This window comes from Macaca mulatta, chromosome 7 (genome assembly GCF_049350105.2).
Source record: "Macaca mulatta isolate MMU2019108-1 chromosome 7, T2T-MMU8v2.0, whole genome shotgun sequence".
NCBI classification, from domain to species: Eukaryota; Metazoa; Chordata; class Mammalia; order Primates; family Cercopithecidae; genus Macaca; species Macaca mulatta.
This window is the reverse complement of record NC_133412.1, coordinates 132,697,852-132,721,410: the sequence shown is the minus strand read 5'-3', so window position 1 is coordinate 132,721,410 and position 23,559 is coordinate 132,697,852. Positions and strand designations below refer to the sequence as shown.

The 23,559-nt window shown below is 41.4% G+C and overlaps 2 protein-coding genes across 3 annotated transcripts in view; both read left to right on the top strand.

Annotated features, from left to right (window-relative positions):
- The window catches only part of RTN1 (reticulon 1), a 280,944-nt gene extending 276,352 nt beyond the window's left edge, over positions 1 to 4,592 (top strand). For both annotated transcript variants that reach the window (XM_015143801.3, XM_015143802.3), the window contains one exon: positions 3,794 to 4,592. In XM_015143801.3, coding sequence (XP_014999287.3) covers positions 3,794 to 3,836 — 43 coding nt within the window. In that variant the 3' untranslated portion in view covers positions 3,837 to 4,592. The remainder of the gene's footprint in view (positions 1 to 3,793) is intronic.
- A 15,593-nt stretch (positions 4,593 to 20,185) lies between these two features.
- The window catches only part of CCDC175 (coiled-coil domain containing 175), a 62,523-nt gene continuing 59,149 nt past the window's right edge, over positions 20,186 to 23,559 (top strand). Inside the window, exons 1-2 of the mRNA XM_015143798.3 lie at positions 20,186 to 20,342; positions 21,932 to 22,017. Coding sequence (XP_014999284.3) covers positions 20,186 to 20,342; positions 21,932 to 22,017 — 243 coding nt within the window. The remainder of the gene's footprint in view (positions 20,343 to 21,931; positions 22,018 to 23,559) is intronic.

The following is a 23,559-nucleotide window of genomic DNA, read 5'->3' as shown; positions in this document are numbered from 1 at the left end:
TACATTTTGAAGGAAATTTATTGGTGGGTTCTTAACTCTAAGGCCTCTTCAAACTCTGAAATTCTAATTCTACCTTAGAATAATTCCAGTGAAATAACTTACACCATTTTAGTGGAACAGTTAAGAACATGATTGTTAGAATCAGATAGACTGAGTCCATTTCTGGCATTTTTAGCTGTATGAGCTCATCATAAATGTTATTTGACTCTATGAGCCTATTTCCTTATCTGTAAATTGGAATTGTGAATACCTCACAGGGTTCTTGATGATCAAATGAGGTAATGTCTGTAAAGTATTCTTACTTAGATGTTGGAAACCCTCATTGTCATCATCATCATCCTGTTACTGCTTAGAGATCAGTTCATGGGGCTTGGAGGTAGAGGACAGTCCCAGACTGGGCCAGTAGACCCCAGGACCACCCTGTCCTCCATACTGAGTGACCCTGTCTAGGTCATTTCACCTTTGTTTGTCTCAGTTTTCCAGCTTAAAATGGGGGTTAATAATACATAATAACACTTCTTAGAGTTTTGAAAATAAGGAAAAATGCCTCAAATTTCAAAAGGCAAAATAAACACTGTAGAGAAAATTAAAGCTTTGAGTAAGTGAGACCATAATAAGAAATCTGCTTTAAGTGAATACAATTCCCTATGTCTAGGTGAGTTATATTTTAGATGAAAAAATAGCTTGTAATTTTACCTAGAAGCCCTCTTGGTGACCTTTGATAAATCTCATGGAATAAAGGACATCCTGAAAACTAAAATTGGAAAGGAGCTGTCATGATCTTCAAATGAGAAGAAAGATTCTAGATGTTATATTTGATAAATTGAAGGCCTGATTTCAAGCAAAAATCCAGAATGAATTAGTAAAACTGTAGATATTCAGAACAGATCATTGTATGTTCACTAGACCCTGAGATGAAATGGACTTCCCTAGCCAGTGAGTATTCTGATTTTAGTGCGGGTAGTCAACAAGTCTTCTTGGTGTCCTTGTGGAAAAACATGGAGATGTATGATCCAGATGACAGCACAGGTGGTAGAATTCTAGAAGGTTGAAATAGTAGACCCTAAAGATGTTCATTAAGCCATCAAATATGTGTCTGGAGCAAGGTATGTGACACACGGCTCTGCCTTTGATCCCATTATTTTCAACCCCATTACTTCTCATGACTATGTGAGGACAAATCAATTATCTTTGTCAAAGTTCCAGATGATGTACAGTTTGAAGCCAAAGCAAATTCAGAAGATGGCAAGCTCAAGATTCAAAATGAATCAAGGGATCTTGAGTAAACAAGAATGCTGAATTGAAATCAATAAAATGAAATTAATAAGGAAAGTAAAGTCCTACATTTAGGTTTCTAAAAAGTCAACTTACAGCTATAGAATGCGGGGAGGGATAGATGAGAGAGGGTAACAATAAGTGTGTATGTGAAAAATACCTCAGGGGTTTTTAATTGCTTGATTGGTCACAGCCAAATGTGAGTCAATGATGTGCTGAAGCATCTTTAAAAAATCAATGCAAGTTGAGTTGTTATTAGTAGGAGTACAAAGTCTAAATCAACAGAGGCAACAGTCATATTATATTCCACATTAGCCATCCCATATCTGTGTTCAGTTTCAGGGTTGGACATTTTAACAGATGCATTAATACATTGGAGTAATGCCCCAAAGATGACCAGGGTATTAGAAATGTGATAGTTAATGGGCAGTGAAGAGTAAACTTTGCTGGGGATGATTACCCTGGAAAAGAGATGACTTTAAAAGGACACCATAGCCATTCTCAAATACTTGGAGGTCTAACATTGTAAAAAGAGTAGGATTTCTCTTTTTCTCTCAAGAGCACTGAATGGAAATTTTAGAAGTTCTGAGATTTGATTGAAATATGGGGGAAAGAGTAATGATTAGAGTTGCCATCTGCCCCATGAAGGAGTGAGTACTCTGACATTCATTCAAGTATTCAAATAGAAGTTAGACGGCCACCATTGCACGTGTCCTCTCCTGGCTTCTCCTCCTCTTGTCCACCTCCCTTCTGGTCCTGTGACCCCAAAGGTTATCTCATGTCTACGGCTCCAAACTTGTGTCTCCAGCCCAGACCTCTTCAACTAAGCACCAGATCTATCTGCTTATTTATGTAAGGTTTCTCTAAAGTGTCTCATAGACCTTTCAGATTCACTTAGCCACACATCTTGCAATCTTACCCTAGAACTTGTATTTCCTTCGGTCATCACCATCTTGGTAAATGGCATTTTCACCTGGTTCCTCAGGCCAAAAACCAAAGAAACTTCCTTGATTACTCTTCCTCTAATCCTAGCCTGTACATTCAGTTCATGAACAGATCAAGTGGGTCCCGCAGCCTCATCTCTAAACTAACCCTGAGACTGTTCCCCTCTCTTCACTTCCATGTCTACCATACAATCCAGGCATTGCCTTCTGGTATTTGGACTGCTGTGGGTTTCTCTCCCTCTATTCATTGCTTCTACTCCCATTTCCCCATTTTTTTTTTCACACAGCCACCATCATGATGTTCTTACATTAATCAGATCACATCACTCCCCTGCCTAAATTCATCAATGGCTTCCCATCACACAGGTTAGAATCTAAACTCCTTACCACATCTCACAAACTCCAATATCCACCATCTGGTCCCTGCCTGCCTTTCAGACCTCCCCTATCCATACCCCAAGCACACGAGCTTCTCAATTCCTTGCTGCCAGCTTGTCCTCTCTGTGATGCCTCTGCACTCGTTACTCCCTCTGCCTGAAACACTTCACATCCAGATCTTGGCCTGATGGCCCCTTCCTGTCCTCTGAGGATCAGTTTCTCAGATGAATGGATTTAAAGGAGGTACTGCCCACCTTACCACTGTGCCCCTCACTGCCTGCCATACCACCTTGTTTTTCTTTATAGCAGTTATCACCATCTGAACTTCTCTTGTCTTCTAGTTTATTTCTGTCTCCTCAATTCCTACAGGAATGAAAACTCCATGAGAGTAAGCATCTTTTCCCTTTTGTTGACCACTGAATCCCAGTACATGGAAGGGTACCTCGTGGCACAGAGGGAGGTCTCAATCAAAATCTGCACAATGAGCTCTGCATGATGAGCTCATAACTCTTCAAATTAACAAAACACTTCCAGTGTAAACCTGTCCTAAAGTCATGCTGCTACACTGTGAGCATCACAGAATTTCAGGACCCTGGAGATAGCTAGTCTATGCCCACATTTTAATGATGAGTGTTTAGGACCAGGAAAGTCCCTTAGCTTGCCGGATGCCACATAGCTAATTAATAGAATAGCTGAGACTAGGACCCAGGTTTTTAAATTCTAGTTGTGGGTACTTAGACTACTCTGAGGGTGAACATAGGTTTCTTTTCCTATGTCCGACATAGGAACAGATTACATCCCTAGTTATATAACCATTCCTAGTTATGCTCATCTTCCTGGCATGGTCAGTAATAGCACTTTATCTCTCTTTCTGAAGTGCCCCAGATGGGGGATAAATAATCACCCTAACTATATCATAGCTTCTGTAATCCTGAAATAAGTCAATATGTTCATCCACCTAAAAAGATCTAAAATATGTGGCTTTCTTCCAATTCTCTTTTTTGTTGTCGTTATTTTCATTATCCAGTTTTTACTTCCTTCTTACTGCTTTATACAAGAGTATTTACAGATGTACATACATAAAGACTATAATATCTTCTGGAATACTAAGCTCTTTGGTCACTTAGCTAATTAAAGCAACAACACATAAAATGATTTCATTAATAACACTTGTGATTTTGATATTGTCTTTTTAGGATTCAGGCTAAAATCCCAGGCGCTAAGAGGCACGCTGAGTAAACTGATTTCCCACCGGGGACTGGACACAAACAGGAATGTCTGGAGTGGTAACAGCTCTCTTCTTACTCGTTACTGCAAATTGATTGTTCCCCTCCTCCCCCCAGTACCATAATCTTAGAGACAAACCTTAAAACAGCTGTTTTTAGGCTGTTCCTTGTATCTTAGGATATTTGAGTCACTTGTGTCAACCACTAAAGTATAGAGAAAAGTGTATTAGATGTGGTTTTTAATTTTGTGTTGCTAAAAAAAGTGCATGATGGTGAGAGCCCAAGTTCTCTTTCCCTCCTCAGTGTTCTTCTCTTCTCTGCAATGCTTCTGTAGCTTCTAACGTTCCCTGTGGCTAGGCCTTTCCTGCCGAGTGCTCTGATGCAATAGTGGAAATCGCTTATATGTCCTTGGGTTGCTGGTTGGATTAATCTTTAATAACAATATATAGAATTGTAGACTGATGTTTTAGCATTTTTCCAACACACACAACGTAAAAATAAAAACAGTCGACCGTACTTATGGTAATCAGTTTTGTATAACTTAAAATAATTAAATAAATGAATAAACCCAAAACAAACATGCTGTAGTTTTGTTGTATGGGATTGGTGGGCTGATTTACATGTATGGTTACTAAAAAGTACCAGCATGTTAACTTTATTACAATTTGTATTACTTTCTCTGTAGTTCCTAATGGATTCAGTTACGGACTCTGGATATTTGCACTTATGTACTTGATACTGAATGCATAAATAAATGTTACTAAATGTAGAACGTTCTCCCTCTCTTCTCATGCATGGTCCCACCAGAAAACACAGAAGCTCGAAGTGACGAAGTCACTCAATGACATTCTGGGAGGGCTGAGAGCAAGTGCTCACCTTATTTCTCTCCAGGACTGTGGCGTCAAACCCCAACCTGGCTTATGGTTTTTCTGGGTCATTAATAGAAAACTGAAAAGTGGTAAACTGTCAATCACTCTTCACATTGTACTTTGTGGGGTGGATGCAGATATTTAAGATCGTTTTAAAAAACTTGAAAGTGATATAAATCCTTACATAAACTGTACAGCAATAGGCAACAAAACACGGGCAAAAACAATTGTAATTGCCATGAACTCACCCTTTTAGTAATTACTTATTAAGCACTGACTGTGTGCCAAGCACTAAGAATGGGGCTGTGAATAAGAGAGATGATAATTCCTGCCCTCACCATGTGAAGTCTTCTAATAATTCCTCACTGCTTTTTGTACAAGTCCAATTGCATATTTTGTTTCACTGCTACAATCAAATGTCAAAGACAAAGAGGTAGAAGTGAATGAAAGGAGTAGCAGTTGGAGAAAAAAAGGAATGATTGCTTATAAAAAGCTGCCTTTTACCAGTTTTACACATGGGTTCAGTGAATATTTGTGGAGTTATCCTTCTGTGCAAAGTGGTGTGAAGGTTACAAGGATCACTTGGCACTGTGCCAGCAGCCAGAAACTCTCGTCACTGTGCTGGGGGAGAGGGCAGGTGGCTATGTGGAAATGTTAACTAAGCAAAGGGTAGCATAAAACAAGAGCCACTGGCAAGGCACGGTGGCTCACGCCTGTAATCCCAGCACTTTGGGAGGCCGAGGCGGGCGGATCACAAGGTCAGGAGTTCAAGACCAGCCTGATCAACATGGTGAAACTGCATCTCTACTAAAAATACAAAAATTAGCTGGGTGTGGTGGCACCTGCCTGTAATCCCAGCTACTTAGGAGGCTGAGGCAGGAGAATCGCTTGAAACTGGGAGGCAGAGGTTGCAATGAGCTGAGATCGCACCACTGTACTCCAGCCTGGGCAACAGAGTAAGACTTTGTCTCCAAAAAAAAACAAGCCATGATGCAGGGTTTGAGCAACAGAAGATTCTCAGGGGCGGTGAATTTCAGAGCCGGGTCCTGGTTTGGTTTTTGCCAGATGAAGAAGGTCCAACCCGGATAAAGAAAGAACATGAGCTAAAGTGCCAAGATGTGGAGTGTGAGACATATGCAGAGAATGGTGAGTTAAACAAGCTTAGATGGGTTGTAAAGTTCTTGGGGTGGGAATGATGGTGCCAGATAAGGCTGAAAAGGTGGGTTGAGATCACAATGGGAAGAAACTTGGATGCCTGTGCCAAGGAGTTTGGGCTTTTTTCTCTACATCTCAGAGAGTCACATACACACAACAAAGGTGCAAGATACTGAAGGCTAGTTGAATAGAGTGATAATTGTAACCTAACTCCACCTGGGTGCCAAAAGACCCAGATCTTTACTAGAACAGCCACAGAAAGAATAGAAAGATGTTCACCTGTCCCTGATCCTTGATGTTAACCCAGCATCCCTGCCAAGCACCCACCATGGATAGGTTCAGCTAACAGATGGTGTGGAGGGAGATTGGACTGGAGCTGGTAACCAACTAGCTGTGGGGCTTCAAGATGAAAGCTGGCCTTGAGCATGAGTTCCTCCTTGAATTTTGCACCCAAGGAAGCTCAGTTGCCTCACCCTAGCCCAGCACTAAGACTCGCTGATCAGCAGGGTGCAATGCCATTTTCCAGGACAGAGCCCAGAAGAGATGATTTGGGGAAGGAAGATAGTAAGCTGAGTTTTTTTTTTTTTTAATGGTTACTAGATTTAGAAGAGGGTTTTCTTTTTTCTTTATGTTTTTCAGCCTCCAACCTTTTAGACAAAGTTTCTTCTACATGGCTTTATTGTATATAATAAATCTTCAATATCTGTATCTGCAGCATTGTCCCCATACTGTAGACCCAGGATTCCTTTCACAGGCAGCTGCTCATTAGGAAGGTCTAATTAGGAACTCGCTTTGCTGGCAGTGGTGGAGAAGATGCCTAAGGAAACTCCAGGCTTACAAAATGATAGGTATGGATGTAGATTTTTCACAAATGGAACATGGGGCACATTATACTCTGTTTCCACAGGGAGCATCAGCCCAGGTGATATTCAAGATGATGGAAGTAATGTGAACAGATGAGAAGAGGACCAAGAGCAGAGCCCCTGGAAAACCCAGAGTGAGTGAGGTGATTCTGAAAGCTGTGAACAGTAGAAAATTCTTAGAGTCCATATATGGATGAGTGAAGGCAGTCGGAGCAGGTGAAGAAGCTGCAGTATTCTAATGGATAAAGCACGACAGTTTCTATGTCCTCTGCTCTTTCCCCACCCATGTTAGTTTCCTAGGGTTGCTCTACCAAAGTACCAAAATCTGGGTTTTTGGGTTTTTTTATTTTTGTTTTTGTTTTTGAAACTCTCAGGCTGGAGTGAAGTGGTGCAATCTCAGCTCACTGCAACCTCCACCTCCCGGATTCAAGTGATTCTCCTGCCTCAGCCTCCCAAGTAGCTGGGATTACAGGTGCATGCAACCACACCGGCTAATTTTTATATTTTTAGTAGAGATAGGGTTTCACCATGTTGGCCAGGCTGGTCTCAAACTCCTGACCTCAAGTGATCCACCATCTCAGCCTCCTCCCAAAGTGCTAGGATTACCAGGCATGAACCATCATGCCCAGCCTCAAAATCTGGGTCTCTTAAAACAATAGAAATTTATTCTGTCACTGTTCTGGAGGCCAGAAGTCCAAAATCAAGATGTTGGCAGGGCCATGCTCTCTTTGTTGGCTCTGAGGGAGAACCCTTCCTTGCCTCTTCTAATGTCTGCATTTGTCAGCCATCCTTAGTGCTCCCGACTTGCAGATGGGGTACTCCAGTCACTGGGCGCCTTCTCCCTGTGTATCTTCATATCGTCTTCCCTCTGTGTCCAAATTTCCCCTTGAATAAGGACACCAGTCGTAATGGAATAGGGCCCACCCTAAGGACCTCATTTTAACTTGATTATCTCTATAAAGACCCTGTTTCCAGTAAGGTCACATTCTGAGGTACAGGGGTTTGGGGCTTCAACATATCTGGTTTAGGGGTGGTGCACAGTTCCACCCCGCCACCACCTGATGGCTCGTATGGGCCCTTACCCTACTATAAAGACTTCCTCCTGGTGTAGATCCCAGACCTATCTCTGCATTTTGTTTCTCCCTGTAGGGAATCACTACTGAGTAGTCCCACAGCTTTCTACTTCACCCAAATACATGTGGGGTATGGTTGATTGCTGGGCCTTGCTTCACAGATGTGAGGTTCCAGCAATCACCACATTGTCCGTGAATAGTGCTGCGCCGAGCATCAGAAGGTTAGCATTCTTCTGTGTGCAGAGATGCACATTGGGCAGACAGAGGAGCCACCACTGGAGCTCACACCAAATGCAGTCATGGACCCTCTACTGATCCAGGCAGAAGGGCCACCTGCCATCAGACGCTGACCCGCTTCCCTAGTGCTTGATATTGGCACCCTCCTCAAGCTCCTCAATCGGATTTTTATTGTATGATTTTATTTTTGTGGTTTATGATTTTAATTTCTCCTTAATTCAATACATTTATTAAATTCAATGTTACAAAATCAGTCTGGCTGACCACATTTTCTTTGATAAGTAAATTGAAATGCATTAATATGCATTCTAGGCCATTATTGTCTTTGAAAGCAATTCTGCTAGAATCAGCTGTCTCTGGTTTCTTGTGGCAGACTGCCACAATTACTACTTGAGACGGTCACTACGACAGTTACTGTTACTACTTGAGACCATCATTATAAGACTGAAGGAAGAGGGACAAACGTAGAAATAATAACAAAAAAACAAAAGAAATGGTTTTAAAGGAAGTTCCCAGGGGAAGAAGAAGAGGGCTCCCGGCTTCTAGTGAGCAAGAGCAGCAGCCCTGAGCTTCTACAGCTCTTTGTATTTATTGAGTAGAAAGAGCAGGGAGGAGGAGCTAACAATTAGTCAGCTGCTTGATTGATCACAGGTTCATATTATTGCTAACAGGCTTCAGATTTGCCTAATCATAAGAAACACTTGTGCCTGGGTCATGACTGCCCTCAGCGTTCCTTCTGGGAGGCAGATGCAGTTTGTCAATTTGCCAACATTCTGCATTTATGAGAACAGTTTGCTGTTTACTCATATAGCCTCCAGTGGTATACTGAGTTGATCACAACCCTCACTCTTTCGGCCTGCAACAGTTTCTCCCTAAAATGATAAAATGGACCTTAAGAATTAACACTTCATCTTGGCCTGCTTTCTTTAAACATACAACTGCTCTGGATTTTGCTTTCTATGTTTGTGTTTTTATAAAACAAGAGAAGTCATCCCTAAATTATGACAGAAGTCTAATTCTTAAGTGACTAATGGCAGCCTATGTCAAAATAATACTCATAAAAATTAAACAGTTCATATGAAGGGTGACTTTTTTCAACTTTTATTTCTAGCCATCTCTAACAGAAATGAGGTAGCCAATATAACAGAAGAGACATTAACCTTTTTAAAAAATATATTAAAACATTTTAAGTAACTAGCATTTTATAACAAAACTATCACATTGAATTATATCTTCCCCAAAGTGATTTTTAATGATGCATTTGACATGTTAGAATCAAGATATTTAAGACTGCTTTTTAAAATGTATTATTAAAATCAAATTTAACTTGTTTTTTAATAAAATATGGTTTTAGCATCTCCCAGCCAGTTTTTAAATACTTAATAAGCTCAATGGAGGAAATGCTTAAGTTTGGCTTATAAATCAATGTAATGGTAAAATGTACTTTGTCAAAATTCAAGTAGTGAATGGATAATTCTCTTTTTTGTCAATGTTAAACCTTTGTTCCCTTGACTTATAAATCCAGGGCCAGTCAATAAAAAGGGTGTGTGTGTTGTGGAGACAGAGAGGAGTGAATAGGGAAGAGCATACAAAATGGGGTACACAGATTTGCCTTCAGCTTTTGGAGCGGTGCTTCATCCTTTCAGCAAAACATTCCTCAGGAATACCTGGCCAGTCCCCACCCACAGTGCCTCTCCAAAGCTCTACACTTCCCTAAGACATGTTCCTGGAATGCTTTCTCACATCCCTGTGGTTGAAGAGGCACATGCAACCATGTGGAAGCCCACTGCGCTTCAAGCTCCCACTTCTCCCCTGTCAGGGCAGCTCCCCACTGGGAGTAGAGTGTGAACGTATACTCCTTCAGTGGAGATGGTTCAGAAGCCAGCTTTGCAAGCCAAGAATTTCTTTAATCACATATTTCATCTTAGAAGTTAATGTGAACTTGTCTGTCATTGCATAAGACATTTGCATTTACCTTAATTTAAAAATTCTTCCCCATACTTCTGCATTAAGTTGATTCAAGGAGAATATGCCATGTTTTTCTTTTTACACCAAATAGCCCTAGTTTGAGATAAATGGTCTTCAGTACTCAAGATGCCATGAAGGCAGTTTTGGCTGGGAGATGAAATAGGTTTTGACCCTTGAAAGGGGGCTGCACCATGACAGCAGACTTGGGAAGACCATGCTGCATCTTAGCCAAGCTTGTTTTTGAAGCTGGGCTCTTTCCACTGAGCCATACTGCCTTTCTAGTGTTTCCTGGCCCCTCTCCCTACAATCCCTAGCTCAGGAACAACACTTTCTCAGCGCGACTATTTGGTTGCAGGTAATAGAAACCCACTAAAGTATATTAACCATAAATGGGCATTTACCGGAAGAACACAACAGAGTCCAAAGGCTTAACTGCAGGGCAGGCAGTATTTTTCTCAACACACAATTTTGCTGCTTTGACCTTTGTGGTTAAAGACGGAAGTGCTCAAATCCAGGCATTACCTAACAATTCTGCCATGAATAGAGGCAGAAAAGAAAGCACACAAATCTTAAGGAGCTTTATATAATGACTTAATTTTATATACACATTCATCCTGAGTCAGAATACACATCTACATTGCAACAGGAAAAGAAGCTGTAACAGTTGGAGTCGTGGTGACAATTCATTCTGTAACTCCGGAAGCTCATTTATCCAGCAGAGCTGAGAATCAGGAGTTCTCATTAACTAAAATCACAGTTAACTAAGATTTACCCCTTTAAAAATAGTAATTAGGCAATAATTCTGGTGCCATAAAATTTACTTAGAAGCAACCTTTATGTACAATTTAATCTGATGATTCAAAATGTCCTTCAGCATCTTATAATGGTAATGATCAGGAAGACCATTGTGAATGTCAGTTCTTGCCATACTGGCCTGGATACAAAAGTGGTGTGAAAGACCCTTTGGAAGTTGCTTTTTTCCCTAGTATTTTTTTCTTTCTAATACTAGGCCTGAACTGCAGAAGATATTGAGCCCTATACTTTTAAAAATTCTGAACACATGAATCTTTTCTATTATCTTTTCAACAATATTGTAAATACCTATTATGGGCAAATGACTGTACTAGGTGCTGCAGATTTATGCATGTGGCTTATCTTGCTCCAAGCATTGTTTTAAACATTTTAACTACATTCATTGATTTAATTCTCATGATTATCCTACAATGAAGGCCCAGTTTTACAGACCAGAAAATTGAGGCATAAAGTTTATAAAGATATTAAGTAAGAAGACTATTACACAGAAAACCATAAATCCACTCAGCCGGTGATAACTATCACCTAGGAAAAGTTTAAACAAAGTGCTTTGAAAACTCGGAGATTATTGGGATAAAGGAAAAAAATAATGGATGTTAGCTTTTGAGATGGGTTGACAATAGCAGTGTGATTTCAATAGGCAGAGAAACAATCTGCAATGCAGACTCTGAGTTTGAACAGGCTGAAATTTCACATGCTTGCAGCATAGCCAAATGAGAATGTTTAGTCTTCAGGATTAACACTTAGGGGAGAAGATGGGCAGGAGATGCAACTCGAGAGTTATTTGTGAAGATTTACTTCTATGCGAGAGGAGAGTTTAGAGAGCATAAAGAGACCAGGATGGAGCGCAAGGAGAATGCCCTCTTTTAGGAAAGAGAAGAAAGAAAACAAGGGAGCCAGTGAAGGATGTGAAGAAGGAATAACCAGAATGAGAAAAGTAGAATGGCATGGTGTCTTGGGAGCCAATAAGGAGTGAGTTGCTAAAGACGGGTTGAGGGAGCTGGGCAAGGGTGTCAGATTCTGCAGGAAAGAAGATGGAGTTGAATGAGGCTTGAGCAAAGGCAATTAGAAGATGAGGAGGAGGTATTTTAGAACACAGAGTAAAAGGATGCATTACAGCCAAGATGTAGACCACACTGTTAAGAAGTTTGGCAACGAAGGGAAGCAGGGGGATTCCATGGCAGGGGGGTTTATGAGAGGCCTAGGTTTAGTAAGAGAATACTGGGCAGGAGGTCCGAGGAACACTTGGAAGACCTAGGTGAGCAGGAGCTCATTGAGGAAGGTCCCTGAGGAGATGGGAGGGAATGGGAGTGAGAGCTGCAATTATTTATGTGTATTTTTACTTTCCCTAAAGAGCTCCAGAAATTCTTACCTGCATCCATATATGGAGGTCATTCAGTGACATTTTGTAAATTAATAAAAAAGAAAAAAAGACAGATTTTTAAATCAAATGGAGCGTTTACCTACTCCAAAGATCTTACACTTTTTAAAAATAAGAACTAAATTAAAATAAGAAAAAATAAGGAAAATAAGAATATTGCTCCTTAAAGATCACAGTGTTGGAATTGTCTGTGAAAATGCTAAATGAGCATTTAAAAAAATAATCATTGCTACAAGGATGGCCCCTGCAACGTAATTTAAGATAATAATGATAAAATGAAATAAGGTACCTTTACTAAATATGGCATTGGTTGTTTCAGGCCTAATTTAGTTTCTAATTACTCTGCAAATTCTCACTCGAAAAAAAAAAAATTATAATGCCTGTAAATTGATATCCTCTCCTACCATAAAATGTTACCTTAGGCAGAAACAAACTGATTTGTTACCAAGCAGCTGCCAGCAGGGAGCAGCCCGATCTGTTCATCAGTACCATATTCACAGCAGTATTGTCCGAAGCACAAAATCCAGCTTCACAGTTTGGAATTCAGGCCCTTCACAGTGAAGTCACTAACCAAGTTTCTGGTTGGGCTTCTGCTTTTCCTCTCCAAGCACCTCACGCTCATTGGCCACACCTCCACGGCTCTGCTAACATCCTGTAGAATGCGGAGTGCCCTCCTCACCCCAGGCCCAACTCCCTGCCCCGTTGTAGGGCCACAGGACAGCTCTGGCAGAGCAGGCAGTGCTCCAGACCTGGAGTCGGAAGTCCTTCCATGCCACTGTTCAACTCTACGGCTGGGGGGTTAACCCCAAGGTTATTGAATCGTTCATCTAAGAGTAATTTTCAAAAAATAGGATACTGATAATAATCACCCCGGAGAGTTGTGATAAAGTCATGGAAGCAAGTACATTTTGTAAAACTGTAAAATGCCTTGCAGTTGTGGGCAGTAGTTATGGTACCCCACTTCTTATACGGAATTACACCTGGTTCTCAAGTGAGCTCCAAAATCCTCCCTTTTCCCACCTTCAAGGCCGTCTTCTTGGGAACAGGATACAAATCTCATCCACGTGTTTAGTCAAATGACTGATTAAACTATTTGATATGTAAGAAAGCCCCACACAGGCCGACTGGATTAAGTGAGAAAGTGAACCTCTAGGGAAAACAGCACTGCCCAAGCTCTTAGTCCCTGGAATGGGGAGGGCTCTAGAAAGGAGGATCCTGTGAGCGGAAGCAGCCAGCCGACAGCACCGATTTCTACTCCCCCCCCCCCCTTTTTTTTTTCTTTTTTCTTTTTTGAGACAGCGTTTTGCTCTTGTTGCCCAGGCTGGAGTGCCATGGCACGATCTCCACCTCCCAGGTTCGAGCCATTCTCCTGCCTCAGCCTCCCAAGTAGCTGGGGTTACAGGCGCACGCCACTATGCCCAGCTAATTTTTGAATTTTTAGTAGAGACGGGGTTTCACCATGTTGGCCAGGCTGGTCTCCTCCTCTTTCTCGCCTCTCTCTTCCTCAGCGGGCCCTCCCCTAGCGCCACCTATAGGTCTGTTTTGTATAATACATGCTCAGGGCCCAGCACACAGTAGGCACACAACTAACACGCCATCCAGTGACAATAGCATTGAAATAAAACCAATTTCCCACCTCTGTGACAGTGACTGTTGATTTAATTACAGAAATTTTCACTAAGGATTGAACGACCAAGAAGCTTAAGGAAGCCTAGGGGTGGCAGAAAGGAGAGTCGCGTTTCTATTTCAGAAGAAATGCTTTTTGTTTTCCATTAGTAGAAAGAAAAGATGAAAAATACTTAGCCTGTGCTCTGTGGTAAGCACATCTTTATTCTGCTTAATCTTCTTAATCCCAACATGTAAAAATCCCATTGTACAGATGAAGAATGGAGAATTGAGTTTAAGCCAGTCTAAAACCTCTAGCAAATAATGCAACCAATATATGTCCCAAACCTGTTTAGTCCCAAGAAATTCCTGGAGATAGATAAAAACAAAGAAAGAAGGCCGGGCGCGGTGGCTCAAGCCTGTAATCCCAGCACTTTGGGAGGCCGAGACGGGCGGATCACGAGGTCAGGAGATCGAGACTATCCTGGCTAACACGGTGAAACCCCGTCTCTACTAAAAAATACAAAAAACTAGCTGGGCGAGGTGGCGGGCGCCTGTAGTCCCAGCTACTCGGGAGGCTGAGGCAGGAGAATGGCGTAAACCCGGGAGGTGGAGCTTGCAGTGAGCTGAGATCCGGCCACTGCACTCCAGCCCGGGCGACAGAGCGAGACTCCGTCTCTAAAAAATAAAAAATAAAAAAATAAAAACAAAGAAAGAAAATGGAAAAGGGATCCTCTTAGTAGTGACAAACACTGATATGGTCTGTTCTTCCTCAGACATGCCCTGCTTTCCTTGTTTGGCATAACTCCATCAGAGGCACCAATCCATCTGTTTGCTTCTCTAACAATCTGGCACTACCTGGGGAACATAATCTTCCTGCCATTTTACCACAAAAATACCCATATGCTGGAGTCACTGTAGCTGAGAATTATAGCCTGACCACAGAACAGACACTTTAGAAGCTGTGAGAATCCCAGGGGATAGGAAATCTTTGTTGAATATATAAACCTCTTTCAGACCATGGATCGAGGAGGAAAGCCTTAAACTTGAAGGCTTAAAATGGGGAAATCTTACCAGTACACAATGCAAGAGGACCAAGCCTTTGCAGCCCCAAGGAGGGATTCACCCAGCCAGCTAGGTGAGTCACCCAACATCACAAAGGACTGATGCTGGGCTTCATAAATAATAGTTTGGAGAACATATGTATGGCTGACATCCTGTGGAAAAACCTCCAGCTCTTCTCAACCCTCTTCTCTCCCGCTGCCTCCCCAGAGAGGCTAGTAATTCAGATTCTCACTGTCCTAACCTTTTTTTCTTTTCTTTTTTTCTTTTTTTTTTTTTGAGACGGAGTCTAGCTCTGTTGCCCAGGCTGGAGTGCAATGGCGTGATCTCAGCTCACTGCAAGCTCCGCCTCCTGGGTTCACGCCATTCTCCTGCCTCAGCCTCCTGAGTAACTGGGACTACAGGCGCCTGTCACCACGTCCGACTAATTTTTTGTACTTTTAGTAGAGACGGGGTTTCACCGTGTTAGCCAGGAGGATCTCCATCCCCTGACCTCGTGATACACCCGCCTCGGCCTCCCAAAGTGCCGGGATTACCGGCGTGAGCCACCACGCCCAGCCTCTAACCTGTTTTTCATGGGTGGTCTTGGGATCTAGCTGTAGCTGTTGAGACATAAAAGGAAGTATATGGGACTCTGAGAGGATTTTCTTCCTTGAGGAAAAGGAAGAAGGGCTTCTACATGTGGCTCCTTTCCACTTCCCCCTGCCTTTGCACAAGGGTGGGATGTCTGGGGCTGCAGCAGCCATCTGTGACCATGAGACAACAAACTTGATGATGAAATGACAACATGTACAAAGCACTGAAACACGCAACCACTTTCTATATGTGAGATATTTGACCCAACTAACAAGAATGGAACCTTGCCTTGATCTAACACAGGGTCTAGGCCCGAGGAGTTTAGACTTTGCCTAGAGATACTAGATTTATGCAAAGATGCTCTAGGAGCAATGTTATCATCCAATATGATATAGACCTCACATACAGAGACTGCAAACCTGCCCGAACACATGAGCATATTCATTCCTGCGCAAGTTAGGGGCCAAACTCCAAGGAACAGTTGGGGTTCTTTCCCTGGCTCTAACAGCAGCAAGGGGTAAACAGCAACAAACTTGCTTTATGATAACTAAAAATCTATGTCAGCACCGGACTGGAGGATTCTCAATGTCATACTGGCTGTTCAGCAAAAGTTCTCTTTAAAATACTGACTGAAAGATAAATGTATCCGTTTGTGTTACCAAAGTAAAAATACATGAGAAAAGGACATGCATTCTGGCCAAGTGAACACCATCTGTAAGTAGTGAAGGCTGAGAAACCTTTTTTTATATGTCAATTATTTTTAAAGTTTCCTATGGCTGCTGTTACAAATTACCACAAATTTAGTGGCTTAAAACAGTACAAATATATTTTTTTAAGTAAAGCAAATTTACTTAAATTTAAACAATACTTAAATGTATTGTTTTACCATTTTGGAGGTCAGAAGTTCGAAATGAGTCATTCCTAGTGAAAATCAAGATGTCAGCAAGGCTGCATTCTTTCTGGAGGCTCTAAGGGAGAATCTATTTCCTTACCTTTTCTAGTTTCCAGAGACCACCTGCATTCCTTGGTTCATGGTCCCCTTCCTCCATCTTAAAACTAGCAGCATAGCATCTCCAAATCTTTCTCTGACTTTGATATTGACTCTTCTGCCTCTGTCTTTCAGTTATAAGAACTCTTGTGGCCGGGTGCAGTGACTCACGCCTGTAATCCCAGCACTTTGGGAGGCCGAGGCAGGCGGATCACCTAAGGTCAAGAGTTCAAGACCAGCCTGGGAAAGCCCATCTTTACTAAAAATACAAAAATTAGCTGGGTGTGGTGGCGGGTGCCTGTAATCCCAGGTAATCAGGAGGCTGAGGCAGGAGAATCACTTGAACCCAGGAGGTGGAGGTTGCAATGAGCCGAGATTGCGCCACCAGACTCCAGCCTGGGTGACAAGAGTGAGGCTCCGTCTCAAAGAAAAAAAAAAGAAAATCTCTTATGATTACATTGGACCCACCTGTACAATCTAGGCTACTTTCCCCATCTCGGAGTTTACTTATTAACAATCTTACTTCCCTCTACAACTTTAATTACCCCTTACCAGGTAACCTAATATATTCACAAGTCTCAGAATTAGGATGTGGACATTTTGGGGAGGCATTATTTTACCTACTACACCTATAATTTCACTAACCAGGAATAACTACAGTTAATATTTTAGTAAACAATTCTTCTCAGACCGTTTTATATGCATGTGCATATAGAGATATACCTATATACATCTCTACAGATATATAGATTTGTAAAAATTAGATATTAATTGAATACTATACATTTCTTTTCAACTTGCTTTTCCCATTTTATACATATGTATGTGTATGTACATGTAAATTTCTACCCATTATTCTTAATAGGTACCCCTATTATTACTTTATCATCAGTGTTTTTTAAGTATCTACTATGTGCTCACTTAATTTAACCCTTTGAACAATCCTATGAACTGAGAACTCCTATCACCGTCACCACCCCTTTAGAGCTGGGACACTGGCAGCATGAGCTGGGCGGCTGTCTCAGGAGATACTCAATCCAATCAGTAGTGGAACGCATTTAAATCCACCAGAACCCAAGCTCTTAACCACATGGTGGATTGCCTCCTAGATTGTTCCACTGCATGGATGTCCCATAAATTACTTAACAACAGTGTCCTCCTATAGATCATTTGGGCTATTTTTCACTATTTAAAACAGGACTGCAATAAATGAGTTCACACCTATGTCAATGGACTAAGCTGTGGTTATTTCTTTAAGAACAGTTCTTAGAAGAATTACTGTATGCCAAGGCTCCTTATACAAATTTCCAAATTGTCCTTCAGATAGTATGCATATTCCCAGGATCGATATTTTGAAGTATTATTCTTTTTAATCTTAATATTATGAGGAAATGAGAGTATTATTTTTCTTTGAATGCTATTGAGGATAAATGTTCTTTCAATATGTTTCTTGGAATTTTTTCCTTTTGTTAAGTGCTGATTCATGTTGTTTGCCTAGTTTTCTATTTCAGAATTAATAAAGTTTCTTTTGAAAAATTATGGTTGAATTTTACACAGGGCATCCCACATAAAAGGAACCATGAGACAAGGTAGAAGCTGATCATTTTTCACAAAACATTTAATTTGTAAAAATTAAATATTAATTGAATACATTTCTTTTTCAACTTGCTTTTCCCACTTTATACATATGTATGTGTATGTACATGTAACTTTCTTACAAAGTTCAGGGAAAAAGAAACTATTAGAGACATGAAGGGAAATAGAGAAATGTAAAAATTCAGAAAACCTATAACAAATCCAGTAAGTGAGGAGGACACAAAATGCCCCCTTAAGATTAGCCTTTATTCATAGATAATGGAGAGGAATGTGATCCAAATGAGGTGATGAGTAGGAAAAGTCTTCTGGTGACAGCCTAAGGGTTGCCTTGAAGTAGTCCAGTCTAGATATTTCCAGAAGAGAGAAGTATATCACAAGGAATTTGTTACAAGGGCTATAGAAGCCAAAGGGTAAGAAGATAAAGAAGACCCCAGATATCAGAGCCGCTGTAACACCTGTACTGTACACACACAAGCTCACATTTAGTGCTGAGCAGCTGGAGACTGCTGGAGTCACCGGCTCCTACTCCTGCCACCTCTAGAGCCACCAAAACTGCTGGGACCTACAGTCAACTGTAGCCTGAAACTACCACTTCTGGAGGCAGAAATAGCAGGATTTCTTGGCCTTCTAATCTCCCACCAGTGTTTCCCATTAGTGGAACTTACCAAGAAAACAGCTGGCAAGGATATCCAAGAAATTTCATATCCAGTCTTCTTGCTCCTGCCACACAGAGGAGGGCCCAGAAGGGCAGGAGCAGATTTGAATACTAATAGACCAAATCCAGCAAAAAAAGAGGATGTTGTCCAGGGTAGTGTCCAATGCCAAAATATGGCTCTCCCTGGATGAAAGAGGCCTGGATTCTAGAACTAGTTCTGCTACTGATATGCTGTGACCCCTCCAAGGCAGTGTTGCACAGTGGTTCAGGATGTAGCTCAGTGCCCTCATTTGCAAAGCAGGCAATAATACCTAGCTCAAAAGATTATTCGTGAGGGTTAAATGGGGTACTGCAAAGTATGTAAAACAGTGCCTGGAACAAAATAAGCATTTAACATTTGATAGCTATTGTCATTGTTACTATCATTCTAATTTCAGTTTTGCCATCTGTAGAGAAAAGAAGAGGAGGGTTGAATCACCTTTGCTTCTCTCTAACCCACCAGAGGAAAAGTAACTAACAGACTCAGACTGAGCCTCATGCTAAGCTGAATTTTGGAGATGCATAGAAAAATGAATAATTTCCTCCTGTCCCTGTTATCACAGACCTCACAGTTCGATGGGAAGACAGAAAAAAATCACTATGATTCAAGGCAAAATGAGCTCAGTGATATACTAAATACAAGGAAAGTTCTAAAGGAGTACAAAAGAAGGTTTTGTAGCATAGTAGAAAGATTCATACAGACTTCACTTTTATTTTATTTTATTTTATTTTATTTTTTAATTTTAGATGGAGTTTAGCTCTTGTTGCCCAGGCTGGAGTGCAATGGCTCCATCTCGGTTCACTACAACTTTTTCTCCCGGTTCAAGCGATTCTCCTGCCTCAGCCTCCTGAGTAGCTGGGACTACAGGCACGCGCCACCACGCCAGGCTAATTTTTGTATTTTTAGTAGAGACGGGGTTTCACCATGTTGATCAGGCTGGTCTTGAATTCCTGACCACAGGTGATCCCACTTTGGCCTCGCAAAGTGCTGGGATTACAGGTGTGAGCCGCCTCGCCCGGCCCAGACATCAGTTTAAATCCAGTATTATCCTCTTGTGGTCTTGGGCAGTTCATTTAGTCGCCCGCGCCTCAGTTTACTTGTCTGTAAAAGTGGGGGTATTAAAAGTGCCTGCTCACAAAGTTCTTGTGAAGATTAAGTGAGCTACTGTATATAAAGGTTATCCGACAGTACCCGGCACAAAGATGCGCTCAGAAGTGATCATTATTATGATTCCAGTGCTCCACAAAAAAGACACAGGCCTGAACTAACGAAATGGAAACTGAAAGGGGGAAAAGTTAGCTAAAGAGAGAGTCATTCTTCCCAGACTGCTTAATTATTGTCAATAAAATTAGAGAACCAGGGAGGTACCTACTAGAGGTGCGGGCCACGAGGGGGCGCCCCAGGACCTCGGCGTCCTCGTTGCCCCTGGCAACCGGCAATCCTTGGCTCTGGCTTAGGAGGAACTCAGCTAGAACGGCAAAATGGCCCTGAGCCCCTGGACCCCAGGGCTGGGCGCTGGCGAGAAGCTGGTGCAGGCGGCCGCCGTCTCCACCGGCCCCTCCCTGGAGTTATGCGCTTTCCCCTCCACCCTGGGCTCCTCTGTCGCCGTCGAGGCACTGGAGCAGCTGTTTGTTGTGGGTGAGACGCCCCTCGGGCGCTGGAAGGGACGTCTCCTCAGAGGTGGCGCTTAGGAGGCGCTCAGCGGGAACCCTGAACGGGGACTCTCCTCCCGGAACCAGGGCATCACTGGCCAGGGCAGAGCCTTCTCCCCGCTCCTTGGAGGCTGGGGAGAGAGAAGTGGCGGGTGGGACCAAGTGCCCAGCTCTCCTGCTCTAGTGCAGCTGGGGTGACTTCGCTCAACCCTCAATAGTGGTTGGTGACAAATCCGGGACTCCCAAGCCACTGCCCTATGCCTGCGACCTGAGTACACACCTGCATTTAGATTATGCCTTCTATTTCAGTCCTCTTCCTGCCTTTCCTTTACAAGTTAACATCCTCCCACATTTTGCCATGGCAAACTGGAGAATTTAACAAGCAAATAGGAAAGGGAGTGTTTAAGAGGCTCCTGTTGTGTTAAGCAAGAAAAATTAGATGTAAAAGGTTGTTTAGGAGATTCTAATAGAAAATTACCTTGGATGGGGCCAGGTTAAAATATTTTTCAGTTAGAAAGCTGAACCTGTAATCAAGTCACTGAAACTTAAGGTAAGACAATCCAAGAAAGGGTGTTTCTTGGTCGGTGCAAAAACCGTTTAGGCCAAACAATAAAACATTTCAGTGCTTCACTAGAATCATCCCATTTCTTCAAGATAATCGTATTGATTTATGTTACAATGTTACTATTAATTTGGGATAGTTTTTATTTTCCTCCTTAAATGCACTAGGTTGATTTCACAATTCTTGGCAAATATGCTTGGGTAAATGTTATCGTGAAGAATGCTGGCCGGGCGCGGGGGCTCACGCCTGTAATCCCAGCACTTTGGAAGGCCGAGGCAGGTGGATACCTGAGGTCAGGAGTTTGAGACCAGCCTGGCCAACATGGTGAAACCCCGTCTCTACTAAAAATACAAAAAATTAGCCGGGCGTGGTGACGCACGTCTGTAATCCCAGCTACTCAGGAGGCTGAGGCAGGAGAATAGGTTGAACTCGGGAGGCGGAGGTTGCAGTGAGCCGAGATCGCGCCACTGCACTCCAGCCTGGGCGACCGAGCGAGACTCCGTCTCAAAAAAATAAAAAATAAAATAAAAGAATGTTAACCACTGAGGAGACCTAAAGTTATTAAGACCTAAATTATTCGCATGTATCTGAGGTCATTGTCAATGACAGAGCTAGAACCTTGAACTCTCTTCATACTTGATCTCTAGATCAGCATGCCATTGCAACCCTAGTACTTATGTACAAATACATTTTTCTGTTAATAATATCTAGACACTCAGAACATATTTCACAGGGAAAAATATCATTACACCTTCTTGCCCTGAGTAGGAGTTATAAAATATTAATATGTAAATCTCCAGCACATTTGTCCTCAAGGAGCATAAATTATATACCTAAATTATAACATTATGGAATAAGAAATAAGTACAAAAGAGATTAGTGTAACGTACAATAAAAATTCAGAGATTGAAGATGTAACTTCCAACCAAGTAAGCATTTGAGCTAGATCATAAAAGGGTAAGTAGAATTTGGATAGATAAATAAGAGATCTTTATTTTCTAATTTTTTTTCAGAACGATCACTGCAAAGTGACTATTTTAAATGTAATGAAGAAGCTAAGATCTTTCTTAAGGACATTGCTGTAGCGGTTAAGAAATTGGTATTGTATTATCTATAAGAACCATTTCTTCAATCTTCCACATATTTCTTCATCAAACTTTCATTTAGCACCAATTCTGTTCAAAGTATTAAATAGATGACTAGAGAATATAGTTACCTTGAACTTAAAAATATTTTTCTCTCAATTTTGTAAGTATTTGCATAATTATTGATCAACTGGATTGTTACTGGATTTTCCATGGAGAAAACTAAATTATGGGCTTATGACTGTGGATGAGGGCAAGCTCATTTAGAGAAAGCAATGTGGGTGATAATAGGGTTCAGTTAAGAGGTGGACCACATGGGCAAATGCTTGGGACACCAATATACAAGCATTCCTTAAAACAAATACACACACAATCTCTGGAATAAATTGCAAGCATGGTGCTAATTAACTCAGTTCTCTATAAGCAATTCCTTGCATAACTGGTCAAAGATTATTTGACATATGTTTCACTGAAGTAGACTGTACTGTTAGTGAAAACAAAGAGGAACTCTTTCAGTTATGCTTATCTGGCCCCTATCAAAGACATGTTGAAGAAGTATTTAAAGAATTTCCTTCTGAGGTGTCACAGACCTCTCTTTTCGGCCAAGGATGATATTGACAATGCTTCCTTGGCACAGTCAGAATGGCGAAGGCTCTCTATTTTATTTGAAAATATTGAATAAGAATCTACTACATATCAAATTGCTAAAAATGTAGAAATATGGCTGTAAATGAGTTTGAATCCACAGACTGCTGATAAAACTCGTATTACTTTATATTTCATATGATATAGACACACACACATATATATATCTATACTACATAATCATAGTTTACAATCCTACTTATTGAGTAGATACATGTAAACACTTAGGGATGTGTGTTGTGCAGCACTGTGGTGCTGTGGAAACATTTTTCCCTACTTGGTTCTTTCTTTCAGTTATGTCTTTCACTAGGATTTTGAAGGGCCAAAATATTAATTGTGGTTAAAGTATCTAGTCCGTATTCATTTAATATCTGAGCTGTGAAATCTCTTAAAAAACAGAGATCAGGCTGGGTGTGGTGGCTCATGCCTGTAATCCCAGCACTCCGGGAGGCTGAGACTGGTAGATCACTTGAGGTCAGGAGTTCGAGACTAGCCTGGCCAAGACATGGCGAAACTCCATCTCTACTAAAAATACAAAAATTAGCCTGGCATGGTGGCAGGAGCCAGTAATTCTAGCTACTTGGGGAGGCTGGTAGGAGAAATCGCTTGAACCCAGGAAGCAGAGGTTGCAGTGAGCTGAGATTGCCCTACTGCACTCCAGCCTGGTCAACAGAGCGAGATTCCATTTCAAAAAAATAAAAATAAAAATAAACAGAGATCAATCCTTTTATTTTTAAAAGTAATAAATGTTCATTATTATAAAAGTAATACATGTTGACTCTGAAAAATTTAGAAAAAAATAGATAAGCAAAAGGACCACATTAAAATAATCACAATTAATGCTGATGAATATACTTTCCACTTTCAGGGTATAGATGATGACTACACTGTATTTCATTTTTTACAGAAAA